The sequence below is a fragment of the Balaenoptera physalus genome, assembly GCF_965194825.1.
Source record: "Balaenoptera physalus genome assembly, chromosome: 10".
NCBI lineage: Eukaryota > Metazoa > Chordata > Mammalia > Artiodactyla > Balaenopteridae > Balaenoptera > Balaenoptera physalus.
In genome coordinates, this window is record NC_138889.1 from 70,527,620 (window position 1) to 70,550,391 (window position 22,772).

The 22,772-nt window shown below is 42.7% G+C and overlaps 1 protein-coding gene and 1 long non-coding RNA gene across 2 annotated transcripts in view; one reads left to right on the top strand and one right to left on the bottom strand.

The window, feature by feature from the left end:
* The window catches only part of LOC309667525, a 616,044-nt gene that overhangs the window by 540,773 nt on the left and 52,499 nt on the right, over positions 1-22,772 (bottom strand). The gene's annotated exons all lie outside the window — the stretch shown is intronic.
* Positions 1,867-21,607, top strand: RASSF10 (Ras association domain family member 10). The gene has a single exon (XM_082476047.1). It carries the CDS (start codon positions 2,144-2,146, stop codon positions 3,647-3,649), a length of 1,506 nt encoding a protein of 501 aa, XP_082332173.1. The 5' UTR covers positions 1,867-2,143; the 3' UTR covers positions 3,650-21,607.

Consider the following 22,772-nt stretch of genomic DNA (forward strand, 5'->3'; position numbering starts at 1 on the left):
TAACTGGGTCTTATTTTAAGCCACTAAATTTGTGGTAATTTGTTACACAGCAATAGTAAACTAATATACCCCCCCCTACTTCTAACCTTCCAGTAGAACTTCCATTGTGGACTTACCAGGTCCAAGCATCTAATCCTAATAACAGTTCTATTAGGTAGTTTTTTTTTTAAATTTTATTGAAGTATAGTTGATTTACAATGTTGTGTTAATTTCTTCTGTACAGCAAAGTGATTCAGTTATATACATATATATATACTCTTTTTCATATTCTTTTCCATTATGATTTTTCACAGGATGTTGAATATAGTTCCCTGCTATACAGTAGGACCTTGTTGTTTATCCATCCCATATATAATAGTTTGCATCAGGCAGGTATTTTTATTATCACCATTTCACAGGTGAAGCTCGGAGAGATGAAATACTTTTCCTAAGGTTACAGAGCCAGTAGGTGACAGGGCTGGATTTTTACTCAGGCAGTCTGACCTCAGAATCCACACTCCATGGCTTCTCATTGCCCTTAGGATAGGTCCAAATACCGGCACATGGAATTAAAGCCCCTTCCAGATCTGGCTCCTGCTCACCCATCCAACCTCATTCTTAGACACTCCTCTCACTTAAACTTCTTGTAGCCCCGGTAACTGTCATGCCCTTTTGATTCCTTGACTTTGCACATGTGGTTCCTTCTGCCTGGCATGCTGCCTGCCTCCTCCCCTCTGTTTTTCTTTTGGCTGACTCAAATGATGCTTTCAGTCTTGCCTAAGATGACACTTCCCCGGGGGGGCCTTCCTCGACTCTTCCAGGCTGGGTAGGACGCTACTCCAGCATTCCTCTGGCACCTTGTGCTCTCCTTTATCAGAGCACAGAAGACGTTTAGCACCTGTGTTGAATACCTGGAGCACAGTGGGTACGCAAATATTTATCAAGTGCGTGAATGAATGAATAAAAGTACTTTATTCAGGAGGCAGTGAAGAGCCATCCAAGGTCTTGAAGCAAAGGCGTGAGCTTATCAGGCCTGTGCTCCCAAGGACAAGCTGGGAGCAAGCCTTGCACACAATGGACCATCCTCATCAGCGTCTGAGGATGAAAAAGGTTTATTTGCATTTTGGTCTTGGATTTCTTGAACTGTGAAAGTTGGCCCTTATCTCCTTTTGACCACATCTAGATACTGGGTAATGCCAGAAACTGTCGCGGTAATGACTAGGTTTCTCTTTATGAAGGTGGGATGTGGAAAAGAGCTTGCGCCCGGAACTCACACTAGAATCAGGAGTCCCCCTACCAAGAAGGGTATGCGAAGCCAAGGCGACGTGGGGAGCCACAGACATGACGGTGCCGGGCACCGGGAGCAGCCTCTGAACGTCCCCTTCAAGTCTAGACCTTACTATATCTACACTTGTTCCCGGAGCACACTGCCCCGTCCTGTTCTCCTTCAATATGCAAATATTGCCTCCAGACAAGGAAGACTGAAGGCCTTCCGCATTATAGCAGGCTTTTACAGCTCCCATCTGGAGGTCAGGCAATGCGGTTGGAGTCTCCGGTGGCGCGGAGTGTCTCGGTTTCTCTGCGCCGCGGCACTTCTCAGACCGTGCTGCTTTGAAGGACCAGGAAACGTCTCTGGGGCGCCGGGAAAGGTGAGAAAGTCCAGCTAGCTCTAGGCGCAAGGAGAGAAGCCAGTGGGCCGAAGAGAAGCAGAGCTGACCCGCGCCTAGGCACGGGCTCCAGGCCCTGCGGCAGGGAGGTCCCCGAGTCCCTCTCTCGAACCGACGCGCAGTAGAGTCCCCAAGCGGGCAGCGCGGGAGAGGGGCGGGCCTGGGCTCCGCGCCTCCCGCGTTCCGGCCGCAGCTCCGGCGCTGGGGGCGGGAGGGGGAGGAGCCAAGTGGGGAGGAGCAAAACCCGGAGGCCCCGGGAACCTTAGGCAGAGCCAGAGCGGTGGGAGCCCGAGCCCGCGCATGCTGCTCCGGGAGCGTGCCGTCCAGGCCGAGCACCGCCGCAGCTTGCCTTCTGTGCGCAGCTGGGAGAAGGGCCGGTGCCGACGGGGACGAGGGTCCCGAGCTCCAATCCCTATTCAAGAGCTGCCGGGCTGCCCGCTGCCCCTGCCGCCCCAGTGGGACTCGGCCCCACCCGCCACCTGCGTCCCGGTTGAGCCATGGATCCTCCGGAGAAGACGATATCGGTGTGGATCTGCCAGGAGGAGAAACTGGTGTCCGGTCTCTCCCGTCGCACCACTTGCTCGGACGTAGTGCGGGTGCTCTTGGAGGATGGCTGCCAGCGGCGACGCCGGCAGAGGCGAGGCCGGCGGCGGGGCATAGCTGGCGACCCGCCAGGCCCAGGAGAGCTGCCGGAACCCCTGGACGAGGACGACGAGGACGACGACGACGAGGCGCTGCCCCAGGGCATGTTGTGCGGGCCCCCGCAGTGCTATTGCATTGTGGAGAAGTGGCGGGGCTTTGAGCGCATCCTGCCCAACAAGACGCGCATCTTGCGACTCTGGGACGCCTGGGGCGACGAGCGAGAGAACGTACGCTTCGTGCTGGTGCGTAGCGAGGCGTCGCTGCCCAACGCGGGACCCCGCAGTGCCGAGGCGCGCGTTGTGCTCAGTCGCGAGCGCACCTGCTCCGCCCGGGGCGTCCCGGCGCGGCCCAGCCTGGCCCTGACCCAAGAGAAGCAGCGACGGGTGGTGCGAAAGGCCTTCCGCAAGCTGGCCAAGCTCAACCGGCGGCGCCAGCAGCAGCCGTCGTCGCCTTGCTCGTCCACTTCGTCGTCCACAGCCTCGTCCTGCTCGTCGTCGCCGCGGGCCGCCGAGAGCGCGTCGGTTGAGCGCATGGAGACGCTGGTGCATCTGGTGCTCTCCCAGGACCACACCATCCGTCAGCAGGTGCAGCGGCTCCGGGAGCTGGACCGAGAGATTGATCGCTACGAGGCCAAGGTGCATCTGGACCGCATGCGGCGGCACGGAGTGAACTACGTGCAGGACACCTACTTGGTGGGCGCAGGCATCGAGCTCGACGGGCGCAGCCCGGGAGAGGAGCCGGCGGCGGCGGCGGCGACGCCGGCCGTGGACGGCGAGGCTCAGGCGGTCGAGCTGGAGGAGCTGGCCCGGCGCTGCGACGACCTGCTGAGGTTGCAGGAGCAGCGGGCCCAACAGGAGGAGTTGCTCGAGCGCCTCTCAGCCGAAATCCAGGAGGAACTGAACCAGAGGTGGATGCGGAGGCGCCAGGAGGAGCTCGCAGCGCGGGAGGAGCCCCCGGAGGCTGATGGCGGCCTCGACGGTGAGCTGCTGCTGGAGCGGGAGCGGGTTAGGACGCAGCTCAGCACCAGCCTCTACATCGGGCTCCGGCTCAACACGGACCTTGAGGCCGTCAAGTCGGACTTAGATTACAGCCAACAGCAGTGGGACAGCAAGGAGCGCGAGCTACAGGGCCTGCTCCAGACTTTGCACTCGTTGGAGCTGACGGTAGCTCCCGATGGGACTCCGGTCTCGAGCGGTCCCTCGCAGGAACCCCGGCCTCAGGCCTGCGCCGAGGTGTGGGTGGACCAGGCCCGCGGACTGGCCAAGAGCTGTCCTGGTAACGACGAGGACTCGGACACCGGGCTGAGCTCTATGCACAGCCAGGACTCGGACTCGGTGCCTGTGTGCGAATCCCTTGTGTAGGAGGAGCAGAGCGGGAGAGGGAGACGGCCGATTCTCCCTTCTTTGTAGAAAGCACCGGCTTGACCGGCTCAGGGACTTGAAACCAGGCGGGGAGTGGGCCCGGACCTTCTGCCGGGCAGCAGCGCTCTGACTGGGCGGGGGAGGGCAGGGGACGCCTGCTCGGCAGCGGCGCTTCTCTGGCCTTGGAGTGAATGTGGAGGATGATACCAGACGAGGAAGCCAGGTCTCCATTACAAGCTCTTTCAGGGGAAGAAAGGAGGGAGGAGGTGAGAACCCCCTTATGTTGGAAAACAAATGCTCCAGGAAATTGACGTGGGCCGAGCCCATTTTCAAAAAAAAAAAAAAAAAAAGAGTATTATGGAGATTTCACCAATCTTTTGTATGGGAAGGACTGATGGCAGCTAGAACTTTAGTTTGTGGTATAAAGTGCTTTTTAAAGAAACACTTGGATGAAAAGGAAATTCCTTGAATGTTAATTGTGACTGTGAACGTGTTAAAACTAGCCAAAGAGGACGCACTGGTGTTGGTCTCAGCCTTAGTCACACCTTTGATAAAACCCATAGGCACCAAAATTCTGGCTGTTTACATTTATGCAGATTTGGGAATTACCCATCTGCTAAACTCTTTGCCTTTTATTTTCTTTCAAAGACTAACTCTATCTCCTCCTAGCAAATACAGTATATGTTAAAATGGGGTCCTTTTTCCAAAATCACCTTTTATTATTATAAAAGCCAAACCTAACCCTTGGAGATACAGAATCGTGGTAGACATAACCCCTGGTTAAAATTTAATCTAGGCCCTTTGAGATTTGCTCCTGCAAAGGTATGTGTGTTGTCCTTTTATTCTTATTGCCACTTCATTCCCTTCAGACACTTATTTCAGAAAAAATAAAAGGGAAGTTGCAGAATTCAAGTACAGCTACATTTGCTGTTTAATGAGCACTCTGGTTGAAAGGTAAGCCTTGAAAGCAAAGATCTTTGTTAGTATTCAGCTTTTTAACTAAGCTACATGTAAAACCAACCATGACCTCAACAGATTTTACCAAACAAACCCAAGTCTAACTTCAGTATCTTTGGTCAGAGATTAATTAGTTACTTGTCCAAACCTAAATTGAGATAGTGTAAATATCAAGGTTTACTAGATAAGACCTGAAAAGAAAACATAAAACAATCTAATAGTACACCTTAGGTGAAGAATTTGGTTAACAACGGTACGTAGCCATAAAAGCATATAAAAGCATATAAAATTGAGCTAAAGATTCGACTTGAATTACTCTTGTCTGGCTCACACCTTTGCAGACACCACAGCATGCAAGTGCAGTGCTTCTCTCTTAATAGCTAGTGACAGAGCCCTGTGGGAACTCAGTGTAATTGTTCCAGTTATTTCAATGAAAACTTATCAGTTGTAGCTAGTTGTTGCCCCGTGGAAGGAGCCTGCTGGCAGTGTTCCTTCCAGAGCTCAGAACTTCTGAGGAATGTGGGATCTAATCTGTCCTGAGGAGGTATTAACAATAGGGTGTGTGTGCGGTGCCAGCCTGGTATCAACCTAACTGTGCGGGGGCCGGCTCCAGTTTCAACACTACATGGGAAGATAACTTAAGAGGTCTTGCTTTATAGAGAAATTTCTTTCCTTGGAGAGATTCTCCGTCTGCTTGTTGCCAAGAGGGGCCTGCCCACCAGACCTCCTCAGACCCTTTGAGCTCTCTCCTTTTTAGACACCCACCCTCCACCACCGCCATGCTATTACAACATGTGTAGATATTTTCAGATTTTCGAGTAAAATGGGAATTAAAAGGACGTTTTTTTAACTGATGTTTTCCAAAGACATTAGCTGGCATAATTATGGTTTTTTCGTTTCGTCTGATGCAGAAAACATTTATGCGTTTGGTCTGGAGCATGATTAAAATGAGGAAGGGACCAAAGGAAACCCACTGTCCCAAGACAATCATTTGAATCCATAAACACAAAGCCTAATGATAGCTTTCTTTTGGAGGCAGAGGTAAAATCCTCATTAGAGTGTGACAAACGCTACTTGTCTGAATGGTTTATGCTGGCAATAGGCTGACCTGGTGGTTTTAAAATTATTGTGCTTCCCTCCCCCCGCACCAAGGGTGGTAGGGGAGGTGGTTCTTGGACGTTTATTAACTCAAAAGAAAACACAAAAGTTGGCAGAATAGGACTGCCTGGCAGAAAGGGGCCGTTTTCCTTTTCACTATTATTATTTTAAACTTTGACGGGCTGCTGACGTCAGCAAATATGCCTGAAGCCTGTAAAGCAAATAAGCCACATCACAGGGAGAAAGCCCATGGGATTTTCTGATGCCCTCTTTCTAGAACCTTCCAGTCCTGGCCACCTGAACATGCTTTTCCAGTCAACTCTTCAGGCAGTGAAGGAGGTTTTGTTCATAACAAAGAGTGGTCCAGTCTGCCCATTTTTTCTTTTATCCAAATCAATTATATCCCCCAAAGGCACTTTCTGTGTGGGTAGGAGAAAGGAGAACGGGGTGGGTGACGGGGGGGAAGGAAAGGACACAATAGTTCCTTTTACTAAGAACTTTTGCAAGCCTGAGGAAGGTGAAATATGGAGATAAAAAGTACCAAAACAGTGCCTGTGCATAGAAAGTGCCTAACAAATCCTAGATATTCTTAAAATTTCATTCACTTTAAAAATAATCATCATGGCACTAAGAATGAGAAGGAATGCATAACAGTGAATGCACCAGCACCAGGATTTCAGTGTGCCTGGGAAAACTACCTCCTTTCCTGTTCTCCAAGCCTAACAGAAACCCTGAGGAGAAACCAGCAAGCTTGTGGAGGAGAGTATGAGACGGAGTAGGCTCCTTACCAACCAGGCCCATCCTTTTTTGGAACTGATAGAATTTATTGTGTCTTTGATCTTAATGATCCCATTCTCAGCCATCTCCCAAACCAAAAAGATTATATCTGTCATCTCTGTTTACTTCCTTATAAAACATGATTGATGATGATGATGATGACGATGATGATGATGATTTGCTAATTAGAAAAGTTATATTCTGTAGTCTTTATGATGGTCCTGAAAATAACATAAGGAAGAAGAAAGAAAAGTCAATCAAAATCTCATCACCAAAAGCTTATCACTATCAAAATTTGATATATTTCCTTCCAGACCTTTTGAATTGTGAAGTTTTCATATTTTGCTGCTTTTTAAAAAAATCTATATAATTTTAATGAGAAGCCTATATGCTTTTAGGTTCAGGTTTTGACATATTCCTTGTAAACGGTTCCATCCATCCGTTGGATGCACTATAGTGCATATAACTATTCTCATGTTATTAGGTTGTTCCCAATATTTTTTTTTACTATTATAAAACACTGTGATAAGCTTCTTTGTGTACATATCTGTTTCCCTAATTAGACACTCCTCCCCAACAATAAGTTCCCAGAAAGAATTCCCAGGTCAAAGAGTACAACATTTAAAGGCTTGATACTGAATTGCCAAATTGCTTTACAAAAGATTTGGTCTAATTACAATCTGCCATGCATAACAGTGCCTATTTCACCACACCTTGACTTTCATTTGATATTATATTTTGTTAAGAAAGTATTTTAAACAAAATTAATTAATTCATTGGGGCCCCAGGAATCCAGGACTGGCAACCACTGACTTAAAATATCCTTACAACCTGAAGGGCAAGTCATCCGACCAAGTGTTAAGAGGACATGGTGCTTTCTCTTCCTCCCACTTCTTTATCTTCCCTGAACTCTGCTTATTAATAGCAATCTTGTCTCATATCAGAGCTGAACAATGATCCATCTGAGCAGAAGGGCCAAAACCTCTACATGAGTGAGATTAAGGGGATTAACGAATAGAATCAGATTAATAAAAAGAAAATATTCGTTATCTTTTTTCACCTGAGTCTAGTAGAAAAGGTTATCCTTAGAAGGTGATATCATAAAACATATTTGATTTTGTGCTTCTCCCTACCCACCCCTATCAAAAATTAAATCAAAATAAAGTAAGTACATAAGCCCACTTGTTTATTTACAGCCTCTAATTAACAGTTTAGATTATTCTAGGCATTCCTTTCTACATATGATACTATACCTGTGTTCACCCTTAAATTCTTAAAAAGGGAAAATTTGATCATGACAGTTTGTGAGATTTTCAGTGTGAAGGTGTTTGTGAAACGTGTTCTCCTAAACAGAAATGAAGGAGGATGAGGAGGAACTATCTTTTCTTGAGTACTTTCCAAATGCCCGCTCCTCAGGCTAAGTATTTTCACATGCATTTTCCCTACATTCATCTTGTGAGATAGACCTTTTTAACCTCCAGTTTTTATAGATAGAGAAGATAAGGCCACCCATTTGATAAGTACCAGATGTAAGATACTAAACTAAGCCTGCCTAAAACCTGTACCCATTTTGCTACATCACACCAGGCACATTGTACCCAAGAAGTGCTCTGCACACTCAGAAAAGGATTGCTTACAGGCCTCAGAGTGTTGGCATTGGAGAGGGTGGTGCTCAGAGACTATCAAGTATTGTCCAAGTATTTCCACCAGAGAGGTGGAATGATTTTTCAGAACCATAGGGCTGGTAAATATATCTACCAGGTGAGGATTTAGGAAAAAGCAAAGGAGGAGAAATTCCTATGTAAATATCTGGGCATCTGTCTGAGAGAGGTGAAGACTTTGCCAATGAAAAAAAATTCTCACAAAAAATTAATACCCTCTGTATCAGCATGGAGGTTTTGACTGAATGCCCCAAGGACACAGGTGTATAGTCAACAACCTGGAATCCTCGTCCATCAGAACAGACAGCTGTGCCCTATTCACAGTCGCATCTGGAAGGTGGTACCAACCATGACTGTGCTGGAGCTGTCCCCAGCACTTTTAACCAGGCCTTGTTCCTGGTTGAGCCTCTGGTACATGAGGATCAGAGAAGGTTAAAGGGAGGCAGTGTTGGGGCTTCCAGAGATCCCTGTGCCATGGAGTTGGGCATGCACACCTGATTTAGGGCATTTCTGTGTCCACACTGACTCCACTACACATGTGGAGACCTAGCATGGATTGCTTTGAAGGACCACTCTCCCAGCCTCTGCCCCTCTCATCCAGCCCCATGCAAGTTTTTCCTGCTTCAGATATCTCCAGGATTCTCTATAGCTTTCAGGTTAAAATCCACATTTCTTAGCAGGATTTATAAGGTTGTTGGTTATCCAGCTCAAGACCCCTCTTCGAGGTCATCCTTTCCCACCTTAAAAACCACAGAATTGACTGGATCCTGTTTCTTCATTAAGGTCACATTGCCATCCTCAGTTTGTGCAAGGTCTCTCTTCTATCTTATTTTATTTTACTTCATGTTTCCCTCCCCCCGCAATCCCACATCCACTTCCCTTCAGTAGTTGTGGCACACGGGCTCCAGAGCACAGGCTCAGTATTTGTGGCGCACGGACTTATGTGCTCCGCGGCATGTGGCATCTTCCCGGACCAGGACTCGGACTCGTGTTCCCTGCATTGGCAGGCGGATTCTTAACCACTGCCCCACCAGGGAAGTCCCCCTTCTCTCCCTTCTTTTCTCCTCTCCCTCTCTCATTCCTTTGTCATTCATTAACTGGAATACTTCTATAGAAAGATTCTTCCTTATATCAAATGTCACCCTGAAGAACAGTTTAAATCCTGATTATCCTGAAATATAGGGTAAAAGCAACATTCCTACATTTTCTTTTTATTTGCTAGTGTTCAAAATAATGTGGTTGTTCCCTAGCATTCTCCAAAGTTGACTAATGAGTTTTTTCTTCTTTGCTCATCTTTTTGGGAATCATTATGGAATTTTGAACTTAAAATATTTAATGTGTTTCAATCCATTATAGTTTTGGTCCTATCTTTGGCTGAGCGGGAGCTTCTTCAGGTTAGTTCCTGAATCCTTTTCACACATTTTTCACAGTCTTTGATAGCTTTGCTCTCTGGTGTGTCAAGATGTTCCAGGCTCATACTGTACATTTTCTGGCCCAGACCTGAAATCAACCATCACTGATTCCTTTTAATGGGAAATATTTTTTTAATTAAAAATTTTTTAAAATTTTGTATTGGAGCATAGTTGATTAACAATGTTGTGTTAGTTTCAGGTGTACAGCAAAGTGATTTATTTATATATATACATGTATCTATTCTTTTTCAAATTCTTTTACCATTTAAGTTATTACAGAGTATTAAGCAGAGTTCCCTCTGCTATACAGTAGGTCCTTGTTGGTTATCTATTTTAAATATAGCAGTGTGTACACATCAACCCCAAACTCCCAGTCTATCCGTGCCCCCCCACCCATCCCGCTTGGTAAGATAGGTTCGTTCTCTAAGTCTGTTGAGTCTGTCTCTGTTTTGTAAATAAGTTCATTTGTATCATTTTTTTGAGAGTCCGTGTATAAGTGATAGCATATGATATTTCTCTTTCTCTGTCTGACTTACTTCACTTATTATGATAATCTCCAGGTCCATCCATGTTGCTGCAAATGGCATTATTTCATTCTTTTTAATGGCTGAGTAATACAGTACTCTATTGTATATATGTACCACATCTTCTTTATCCATTCCTCTGTCAAGGGACATTTAGGTTGCTTCCATGTCTTGGCTATTGTAAACAGCGCTGCAATGAACATTGGGGTGCATGTATCCTTTTGAACCATGTTTTTTTCCAGATATATGCCCAGGAGTAGGATTACTGGATTATATGGTAGCTCTATTTTTAGTTTCTTAAGGAACCTCCATACTGTTCTCCATAGTGTCTGCACCAATTTACATTCCTACCAACAGTGTAGGAGGGTTCCCTTTTCTCCACACCCTCTCCAACATTTACTGTTTATAGATTTTTTGATTATGGTCATTCTTATTGGTGTGAGGTGATATCTCATTGTAGTTTTGATTTATGTTTCTCTAATAATTAGCGATGTTGAGCATCTGTTCATGTGCCTCTGTGCCATCTGTATGTCTTCTTTGGAGAAATGTTTATTTTTAGGTCTTCTGCCCATTTTTCTGATTGGGTTGTTTGTTTTTTTTGATATTGAGCCACATGGGTTGTTTATAAATTTTGGAGACTAATCCCTTGTTGGTTGCATCGTTTGCAAATATTTTTTTCCCATTCTGTGGGTTGTCTTTTCGTTTTGTTTATGGTTTTCTTTGCTGTGCAAAAGCTTTTGAGTTTGATTAGGTCCCATTTGTTTATTTTTGTTCTTATTTCCATTACTCTAGGAGACGGCTCTGAAAAGATACTGCTGCAACTTAGGTCAAAGAGTGTTCTGCGTATGCTTTCCTCTAAGGGTTTCATAGTATCTGGTCTTACATTTAGATCTTTAATCCATTTTGAGTTTATTTTTGTGTATGATGTTAAAGAATGTTCTGATTTCATTTTTTTACATGTAGCTGTCCAGTTTTCCCAGCACGATTTATTGAAGGGACTGTCTTTCCTCCATTGTGTAGTTTTGCCTCCTTTGTTATAGATTAATTGACCGTGGTTGCGTGGGTTTGTTTCTGGGCTTTCTATCCTGTTCCATTGATCTATATTTCTGCTTTTGTGCCAGTACCATATTAGAAACCACAGTCTGGATACTAGGAGCGCTAATTGCTACTGGGTTGGTGATTACTTTTAGAAATTTTTCATGGAAAGAGCTAGGAAATACATTGTCCTTGTTTTCTTTTAATTTTTTATTGTGCGAAAATATGGATAACGTAAAATTTACCATTTTAAGTCTTTGTAAGTGTACAATTCAGTGGCATTAAGTACATTTACAATGTTGTGCCACCATCACCACTATCCGTTTCCAGAACTTGTCTGTCATCCCAAACAGAAACCTTGTATTCATTAAATAATAACTTTCTATTGTCTCCTCTCCTCAGCCCCTGGTAACCTCTGTTATCTTCTTTGGAGAAATGTCTTTTCAAGTCCTTTGTCCACTTTGAATTAGATTCTTTTTGTTGTTGTTGTTCCTGTTGAGTTGTAGGAGTTCTTCATGTATTCTGAATATCAATCCCTTATCAGATGTATGATTTGTAAATATTTTCTCTCATTCCATTTATTGCCTTTGTTGATGGTGTCTTTGATGCATAAGAAATTTTTATGAAGTCCAACTTACCTATTTTTTCTTTTGTGGTCTTTGCTTTTGGTGTTATATCTAAGAAATCCTTACAAATCCAACATCCTGAAGCATTTTCTCTATGTTTTCTTCTAAGAGTTTTATAGTTTTAGCTCTTACATTTAGTTCTTTGACAACTTTTTGCCAGTATTCTTGTTACTTTTATTGACAAGTGGCTTTTTGGATGTCCTTTCTCTGCCATTCCCACTTAAGTCACTTACAAGTGTTTTCATTTTCTCTTTTCTTTTTTCATTGAAAGGATAGAATTTTCTTTGACTGATTTCAAAGTTATACATTTAATTTTGCTCTTCTGTTTTTCCAAACTTACTAAGAACCATACTTTTGCTTATTTTTCTGACCAATATATAAACTTACAAATGCTGTGTTTGCCCCCAAACAAGATAAGAACCTTAAAACACTACTCCCACTTCTCTGGTCTCTCTCCCTTTTCATTTTGATATCATCTACAATTTTAGTTATAGAAAATCTTATGTAGTTAATAATAACCTTTCTCAGTATATTTCATTGGGATCATATTAAATATATACATTATCTTGAGCAGAATTGATATCTTTATCATGTCAAGTCATTCTGTCCAAGAATATGATAATAATAAAGTATAACAAATCACTACCAAATTCAGTGTGGCTTAAAATAATAATCATTCATTCTCATTCAGCTGGGGGTTAGTTGATCCAGGCTAGGATCCACTGAACTTGGGTTTAATCTGTGGGTTGGGTTTAGGCCTACTTCATGGGTCTGTCATCCTCTTTGGACCAGAGGCATAGAGCTTTCCCAAAGGTCCTTTGGCGTTATTACAGAGGCCTTAGTCTAGACTTTTTCTTTTTTACATCTTCTTCTGTGGGCCTTGGCTTGCTCGGTCCAAGTCAACACACAAAAATGGAGTTCCTGCTATATACCAGGCCTAGGGGTTAAGCATGCAAAATCAGGGATCAGTAAGATAGGTAGCATTAAATCATTAAAAATGCTCTCTAAGACACTGGTATTGGGATTTTACATTTATTAAGCCCTTTGGATTAATATTTTTTCTAAAGAGAAAATTGGTTATATAAACTATGTTATAGTCATATAATTACATTACACAGCTACTAAAATAATTAGATCTGCATTGCTGACATGAAAAAAAAATCTGTATTATATTGCCAAATAAAAAAAGCAAGGAAATAGAAATAGTATAAAGTCGTTATTTTTTTTATAGCTCTAAAAATTATACATTTCTTAGCTTTGTCCACAGAAAAGGTCTGGAATCAATTACTGCCCACTAGCACCTATACCATGATATCTAAATACCATTTTCTATTAAAAAGACAAAGGCTCCTTGAAGTAATGGCTGATTCCAAATTCATGACAAGAAATAGATAAGATAGGCTTGCTACAGCCTATGTTCTAGAAAACAAGGAAACTGTAAAAGACTTTGTGATTTTATATAAACTCAGGGGCAACCTGAAGGGGCTTCAATGGTTAAAGACAGGAAAATATGAATTTCAATGAGAATAACAACTGCAATGGACTGAAACACGCCAAAAGCATAAAAATCTAGGGGTTCACAATGATATTACAAAAAAATTAACCTATTAATCACCTTTGATTAATATGAGGTGGCTAGGATACCAAGTTGTTATTCTGGAAATTGGTAATAAAGAGAACATTTATTCTGTCTTTCTTGTACACACTGAGTTTCTAAGTCATCAAACAGTTAATGAGGGAAAGTTTTCTTTACAAAAAAATTTCAGCTAGCAAATGCAGAAGAAATGATAGAATTAGAAAATTACCCTTATGCAACCCCTAATGAGTTAATGCATCTAGATAGTGATCATTGATGATATTAAAATGAGCAGGTGTCAAGTTAATCAGAAACTTCAGAGTGGATGGATCAGCTGACAACACTAACAGCCATGGATGTACCTCCTGGTATGATAAAATAGAAAGCTATCGGCTCCGTCTACCAAATATTCCACCCCAAATAAGAGTCTGAATCTAATCAAGAGTCTAGTTCTACTGAGGAGGGTATAGGAAACAGGGAGAAGAGAAGAACATGTGGAATGATATTCTGAGTATGTAATAGCCAAATCCAGACTGGGCAATTCTATAGGACAAAAACCCATGTATAACTAGCCTAAAAGAGGGAGTGGAGATATAACTATTATAACTATTATGGATTAAAAGAGATGTGTCAACAAGTTATGGACTTTATTTGGATAGTAATTAGAACAAACCAAAAGTTAAAAAACAGATTTTAGGGACAATCAGGAAAAATAGAAACAGACTATTTATTAAAAGGTGGTTGTTATTTTTAGATATGATAATGACAAAATGATTGTTTTTAAAAAATTTTACCTGTTAGAAATACAAAATAAAATACTATGGTGAAATAATATAATGTCTAAGATTTGCTGGAATATTTCAGGGAAAAAAATTGGATGTGCAGGAAAGATAAATAGAACAAAATTGGCCAATTGTTGACATTTGTTGAAGCTGGGTGATAAGTACATGGGGATACCTTATACTGTTCTCTGTGTTTTTGTATTGGTTTGAAGATTTTAATAATAGAAAGTAAAAAAATTGCAAGAGAGAAGGAAAAATCAGGTTGTAGAACAATATGTATTTTTTTTTCTTTTTAATAAACAAAACAGAACAAAAGACTTTGTTATACTATTACCTATGGTTATCTTTGGGAAATGGGATCAGGGAGTGATATAGAAACTGCTATTTTTTATTTTATAAACTTGGTATCATTTGACTTTTCTATCTTTTTTTAAATTTAATTTATTATTTATTTTTGGCTGCGTTGGGTCTTCGTTGCTGCGTGCGGGCTTTCTCAAGTTGCGGTGAGTGGGGGCTACTCTGCGTTGCGGGGCGTGGGCTTCTCATTGCGGTGGCTCCTCTTGTTGCGGAGCACGGGTTCTAGGCGTGCGGGCTTCAGTAGTTGTGGCTCGCAGGCTCTAGAGCGCAGGCTAAGTAGTTGTGGCGCACGGGCTTAGTTCCTCCGCAGCATGTGGGGTCTTCCCGGACCAGGGCTCGAACCTGTGTTCCCTGCATTGGCAGGCGGATTTTCAACCATTGCGCCACCAGGGAAGTCCCTCATTTGACTTATTTATTTATTTATTTATTTATTTATTATTTTTTATTTTTTTTCCCTCATTTGACTTTTTAAATAAGTACATATAACTTACGTAAGTACAAAAAAAAAGAGTAAATTGTCATAATTAAAGTATGAGCAAAGTACCATGGGAGATTGTTTTCTTATATCCTGGTTGAACATAGCTGCTGAAAATAGAACCTAAAACCATGAGAGTGAAGGTTGCTCTTGAATCACTGGAGTAGGTTCAGCATGACCCTGAACCAACCAACCTGCATGCCTTGAGGGATAACAAAGTGATCCATGGTCTCTGGGACAGATGGTCTTCTCATCTCACCACATGGCAGCAAAGTAGACTTTACAGTAGAGTGGTTCTTTGATCGGTTGCTTAAAGGAAAGTATTTAATCTGCTCATTCTGTGTTAAAATACAGATTCTTAAAGTTTTGAACTAATCTCTTAATGCCTGAATAGAATTACTTCGTTATGAAGGTATTACCAGTTACTCATTTTCCAACCATGTCTGTCTTCTACATCAGTGAGTTTCCTGAGTCGGTCCAGATCCAGGGGGAAAGGGTAGCTGAGAGGCATGAAGGGCTATGGTAGCATCAGTGAGTCTAAACCCCTGGCTGCCAGGGGCCCTGTGGAGTGTTTACAGGGGGTCCACAAGCCCATACCCACAGCAGGCAGTCTGTGGGCATAATAACTGTCTTTCGCATTCATGTACGACTAATCTGTGAATCTTTGTAGATGGCATTGTGATGAATCCAATCAGATTCATAAAATCCTTACTGAAGTTAGAGGAGTTTTAGGATTTTCAGCGTCAGCTACTATTACACAGAGATATCTAAACTTTTTGATATTGGAAGGGGTCCTCATATGGAAAGGGAATGGGAACCACTGGCCTAGAGTTATGAATTATTCTTAAGCTGATCTTCAGGGTTGTAAATTGGGGTGCTCTTTCCATTTGCTGTTTTTCAAAAAGTTAACATCCCAGGCATATTTCTGCCATACTGTTCTTTGAGACATCTGAAGCTGCCGTGGCTCCCTTCTCCTTGCTCCCAGGGCACCTTATACATAACTCCATTAAGGTTCTTATAACACTGACATATGCTGACTGTTTTAATGGTGTCTCCACCACTATGGTGGCAGGGAAGGGGGAGTTGGGAGAGGTGAGGGTAAGGATTCATTGACTCAACAAACTCATGAGCCTCCACTGGCTCAGGAACTAGAGGCAAAGAGATGAAGACTCCTGGCCCTCACAGAGCTCACTGTGTAAGGGGTGTGGGGGTAAAGTATAGACAAACGAGTAGACAATCACAGTACGGTGTGGGTAGTGCTCTGGCTCCCACGGGAAAATGAAGGAGGCATCTAACCCAGATTGTGGAAGCCAGAGACACTGGGAGTAGATGACGCCCAAGCCAAGATTTGAAGGACTGGTTGGAGTTGACCAAGTTGAAGTGGGGGAGGGAGGGACCAGTAAATGCAAAGTGCATAAGAAGATAGTACAAACCCAGAGCTGAGAGGTGGAAAGTGGGGTGAGAGTAGGCTGGCGAGGTGGGTAGGGGCTTGACCGTGACGGGTCTTGTGTGCCATGATGAAGACTTTAGACTTAATCTTGAGACAAAAGAGAAGACATTAGAGGTTCAAAGGCAGAAACCTGACCTGAGCAGATTTGTCTGCTTGAATCATGAACTGGGCTAGAGTGTGGATGTTGGCTTGTGTGTGCAAAACCAAAAAGTGGAGAGATGTGTTGGGAGGTTGATTCCTAATGCAGCTAAGGTTCAGGTGGAGACCTGAATGAAGGCAGTAGTCATTGGAATGAAGAGATAACAGACTCATGGAACACTGAGGAGGTAGAACAGACTGGCTGGATGTGCAGATGGAGGACTCAGGGATGATGACCAAGTTTCTGGTCTGGGAAATGGGTGGCTATTCCCAGAGGTAGGGAATACGAGAGGTGGAGGAGGTTTGAGGGAGGATGGTGCAGGAAACCAAACTCTATTTGGGTGATGTTTTATCTATGTCAGCCTTTCTAGGAGGGGACTGGCTGCCAAAATCACCAAGGAAGAGGGAGTTTCAAGCCACAGAGCAGCATACAAGTCTGAGCCTTTGGTACCTAGGGCCATTTTTTGAACATACACACCAGGACTGAAATGTCTGCCTGAGGTTGCACATGATCACACATTCTTTGGAGCAGCAACAATGAAGACAAACCTTTGTACTTTAAGGAAATGAATACATTTCATTTTCTGAGGGTAAAAATGTGTTGTTTAAAAACAATGCTGCAAAGTAGAATAGATAATTTGGCTAATCCCAGATTGTTGGTAGGACCTAAAAATAATGCAGCTGCTGAGAAAAACTCTAAGACTTGGTGAAAAGTTTAAGATTTGGAGCCATAGGTTAAAATCCAGGCTTTTCCACTTACAAATTCTATGACATTAATTCTATCGTTTAGGTTAAATTATTGAACTAGAGAGGTTAGGAGTAATAATAAGCACCTCACAAAGTTATTGTGCAAGTGATTTGTGAATTTTGACTTTGTAGGCATATTATTTTGAACTAGGCAATGCCAGGTGCCTTGCCCAATTTGTTCCTTCTTTTATGCACATATTCATGTGTTCATTCATGTAGTCACAAACGCTACTACAAGTACACACTCTGTGCCAGCCATTATTAGCAGACCCAGAGGATAAGGAATTGAATAAGACATGATCTAATGAGGACAAGAGATAAAAAACAAAGATAGGGAACATGGTAATCAGGTGGTCCAAAAGTTTGGAAGAGAGATGAGGAGGGCCCGAACTAGGAGATGGGGTTAAGTAAGGATCTGAGACATTTAGAAGCTAGCCTCACTCACATGTGGTGATTAATCATTGGTAGAGGATGAGGGAGAAGGAACAACCTGGAATGATTTCCAGCTTTCAGGTTTGGGCAAATGGGAAGATATGGGTGGGTGCTTTTCTTAAATGGTGTGGACTGGGCCTTGGCAAGAGGTGGGAGTGGGACATGGTGAACTCAGTTTGGAATATATTGTGTTGAGGTTTCTGTGGGTACCAGGCACCCAGATGCCTGGGTGCCTGGATGAGGGGACAGGGAAGCCATGGACAGGGATTCAGATGCTCAACGAAGAGTGTAGAGTGGGAATATAAGGTACTGAAGATAGAGCTCTGGATAAGACAGAGATTTAGATAGTAGATAGAGGAAGAGGAATTCACAAAGACTAAGAAAAAACAGAGAAGTAGGAGAAGAAGGAAAAAGTAACATCGTGGAAATCATGTTTAGGGGGAGTGAGTTTCAAGACAAGGGTGGCTACCTGCACCCATTTTATTTGGCAATTTATAACCATAGCCTTGGAGAGAGGAGTGTCAGAAGATTGGGGGGAGCTGAAGCCACATTTAGTGCCTTGAGGTGTGAATGGGAAGTGGAAAGGTAGGGACAGCAAGTAATAAGAATTCGTTTGAGAAGTCTAGTGTGATGAGGGTGGAGATACGACTGTAGTTGTAAAAGGATGAAGGGCCAAGGAAGAATGCAAGGTGAGGGGGAGAGTGGTCCAAGATGAGACTGGAGAAGTAGGCAGGGGCCAGAACATGTAGGGTCCAGAAGGCCACAGGAAGGAGTTTGGATTTTTATTTGTAATGCCCTGAGAATCACTGAAAAGCTTCAAGCAGGGGAATGACATGATTGGATTCTTCTGCCTGCTCGATGGATGACAGAGGAAGGGAACAACTGGGCTTTGAGATTCTCAAGATGGGGAAGGTCTATGATATGGCTCTGGAAGTGGATGGCTAAAGAGAATGGCTGAAGTTGAAGGTCATCAAAGCTGGGAGGCCACAGGTGTTGGGAGATACATCCACATGGATGATGAAGGCCCCTATGATGCTATCAAGAATTTGGGATGAAGAGAGGAAGAGGTCTGGATGTGAAGGAACAGAGAGAAGTAAATGAATGGAAGCAATATTGTGACTATATGGAAGGTTCGCATTGGAATAGTGACTGTGGCAGAGAGGGGTGAATGAGCCCATGACTCTGATTATGGCCCTCACGTGCTCGCATTCATCAAAACTTCCCTATTACCCACTGGAGAAAGTCTATAAACATCTTAGCACTGTCCTGCATAATACATCTTAATAGCCTCATCTCCCACTTCCACCCTCCCCTAGCCTCACTCTACCACGTGAGGTTACCTGTTCACGCCTTTCTCCCTTTGCACACACTGTCTTTCCCATCTCAAATGTCTGTCCCTCCTCCCACCCTTGCAGGAACCCCTATAACTTAGTTCAAATGTCATACTTCTACAAACTCTTTCTCAAATGCCTCAGCCATTCAGGTAGCCAATATTTATTGAACATCTACCATGTGCGAGGCTCTAAGCAAGGCACACAGTCTTCTGGTCCCTCCTCTGAGCCACCCCATCCAAGCTTTCCAGGTCTGCCAGCAGAGTAGAGACTGGCTCAGTGTCAGATCTCCCAGACTTGGCTCACTAATCACCAAACCTGAGAACCAGACTCCCCTGGAATTTCATCAACAGGAAAGGCTGGGCAGGTTTCTTCTCATTTCCTTACCTTACTCCCAACCTCAGCAGCTTCTGTAGCTATAAACAACAAAGGATACTTAATATGTGAGATGCATTGGCCTGTTAAGCAGTGTTCCTGATTCATTTGGAATTTAATGTCAGATTTTACTGCAATACATGTTTTATTATATCTTGATTTCTTGGCATCTGTGAGCACCGTCCTGTCTGCATCTGGATACAAGATGATTTTTTACCAAGAGTCATTTGCTGTAAGTAGAATGGAAATAACTGAGAGAGTTTCTTTGGGAGAGGGGGTATTCCTCCTGGGGTAGAGACTACCCATTGGGTAGCATAAGTAGCCAATCAGAGGCTGGTATTTAGTCAGTAAATATTTCTTAAGGTGAGCACAGAACAAGGTGCTCAAGGTTCCTTAAGATTCTAAGCACAGAACAAAGATCAACTTGGTTCCAGCCCTATGGGAGCATCAGAGCTGCTGTTCTTGTATCTGTAGCAGTGCTCTTTCCCTCTTGGCCTGGCCCCTCCTACTCATCTTTCAGCTGTCAGCCTAAGCCTCCATTCTTCTGGAAAGCCTTTGGTAAGCCCTGGTGGAGTTATCTATCCAATACCACTTTTTCCTTCTTTCTTATGAATAAACCCTGATTATATTCTGGATAGCATTGCACACAGCTGATGACTTGCAATTCCTAATCTCCCTTACATTTAGGGGTGACTATTAAAATAGGAAGGAAGAAGTTGGGTGAGATTTCTGGCAAATTCCCTTCAAGGGGGCTGACTTAACTGAGAGGTGCCCCTTATTTGTCCTCACTTCCTTTTTCCCTCTTCATTGCTGGACTTCAGATATGATGGCTGAAGCCCTTGCAGCCACCTTGAACCATGAGGCAATCCTGAACAGGTAAGACACATGGAAAATGACAGAGAGGAAAGCAGAAGGCTGATGACCGTGAAACTATTCTAAAGGCCCTGGACTGCATACCTCTGGATTTCATCATTGCAGAGAAACAAAAAACCTTATATTAAACTGTCCTTATTTATTTTGCCTATTCAGTGCACTTGGACTTAATCCTAACCAATACAACCCCCAGACTGCTTTATCCCCCCTTATCCTGATTGATTTTTCTTCATAGCACTTACCACTACCTACCTTTTTTTTTTCTTTTTTGGCCATACCACATGGCATGCAGGATCTTAGTTCCCCGACCAGAGATCGAACCTATGCCTCCTGCAGTGGAAGCATGGAGTCTTAACCACTGGACCACGAGGGAAGTCCCTACCTAACATTTTTATTTGTCTGTATCTCCTATTAGAACATAAGCTTCATGAAAATAGTGATTTCTCATGGCCTGGAACAGTACCTGACACAAAGTAGATCCTCATCAGCTAAAGTAATCTTAAGAAAGAGAAACAAAGCTGGAGGTATTATGCGCTTTGATTTTAAACTATACTACAAAGATATAATATTCAAAACAGTATGGTTCTGGTACAAAAACAGACACGTGGATCAATGGAACGGAATAGAGAACCCAGAAAGAAACCCACACATCTATGGTCAATTAACTCAAGAGAAAGGAGCCAAGAATCTACAGCACAGGAAAAGACAGTCTCTTCGATAAGTGGTGTTGGGAAAACTAGACAAACATTTGCAAAAGAATGAAACTGGGACACTTTCTTACATCATATACAAAGATAACTCAAAATGGATTAAAGACTTAAATGTAAGACAGGAAACCATAAAACTCCTAGAAGAAAACATAGGCAGTATGCTCTTTGACATTGGTCTTAGCAATATTTTTTTGGATCTGTCTCCTTAAGCAAGGGAAACAAGCAAAAATAAACAAATGAGACTACATCAAACTAAAGGGCTTTTACACAGAGAAGGAAACTATCAACAAAACAAAAAGGCAACCTACTGAATGGGAGAAGATATTTGCAAATAATATATATGATAAAAGGTTAATATCCAAAATATATAAAGAACTCACACAACTTAATACCAGAAAACCCAAACAACTCGATTGAAAAATGGGTAGAGTCGGTGCTTTGTGACCACCTAAAGGGGTGGGATAGGGAGGGTGGGAGGGAGACACAAGACGGAGGGGATATGGGGATATATGTATACATACAGCTGATTCACTTTGTTATACAGCAGAAACTAACACAATATTGTAAAACAATTATACTCCAATAAAGATGTTAAAAAAAAGAAAAGAAAAGAAAAGAAAAATGGGCAGAGGACCTGAATAGACATTTTTCTAAGGAAGACATACAGATGGCCAACAGACACATGAAAGGATGCTCAACATCACTAATCATCAGGATTATGCTAATCAAAACCCCAATGAGATATCACCTCACACCTGTCAGAATGGCTATCATCAAAAAGACAGCAAGGGAATTCCCTGGCAGTCCAGTGGTTAGGACTTGGCGCTTTCACTGCCATGGTCCCGGGTTCAGTACCTGGTGTTGGGGAACTAAGATCCTGCTAGCTGTGCAGCATGGCCCCCCCACCCCCACCAAAAAAAAAAAAAAAGAAAAGAAAAAGAAAAAAAAAAAGACAACAAATAACAAGTGTTGGCAAGGATGTGGAGAAAAAGGAACACTCATGCACTGTTGGTAGGATTGAAAATTTGTGCAACACTATGGAAAACACTATGGATGTTCCTCAAAAAATTAAAAATAGAACTGCCATTCAATCCAGCAATTCCACTTCTGGGTGTTGTTCTGAAGAAAACAAAAACACTAATTTGAAAAGATATATGCACCCCTATGTTTATTGAAGCATTATTTACCATAGTCAAGATACGGAAACAAATGTCCATTGATGGAAGAATGAATAAAGAAGATGTGGTATATGTATACACAATGGAATATTACTCAGCCGTAAAAAGAATGAAATCATGCCATTTGCAACAACATGGACAGACCTAGAAGGTATTATGCTAAGTGAAATAAGTCAGACAGAAGAAGACATATACCATATAATTTCACTTATATGTGGAAGCTAAAAAACAAATAGACAAACAAAACAAAACAGAAATAGACTCATAGATACCAAGAATAAACTAGTGGATCACCAAAGTCGAGAGGGTGTAGAAGGGTGGGCAAAATAGGTGAAGGGGATTAAAAGGTACAAAATTCCAGTTATAAATTAAATAAGTCATGGGGATGTAATTTACAGCATAGGGAATAGAGTCAATAATGTAATAACTTCATATGGTGTCAAATACTTACTAGACTTATTGTGGTGATCAATTTGTAATGTATATAAATGTCGAATCACTAAGTAGTACACTTGAAACTAATATAATATTGTACATCAACTATATTTCAATAAAAACAAATAAATAAAAGATCCAAAAAAAGTTGCAGCACTTGTTATTATCGTTATA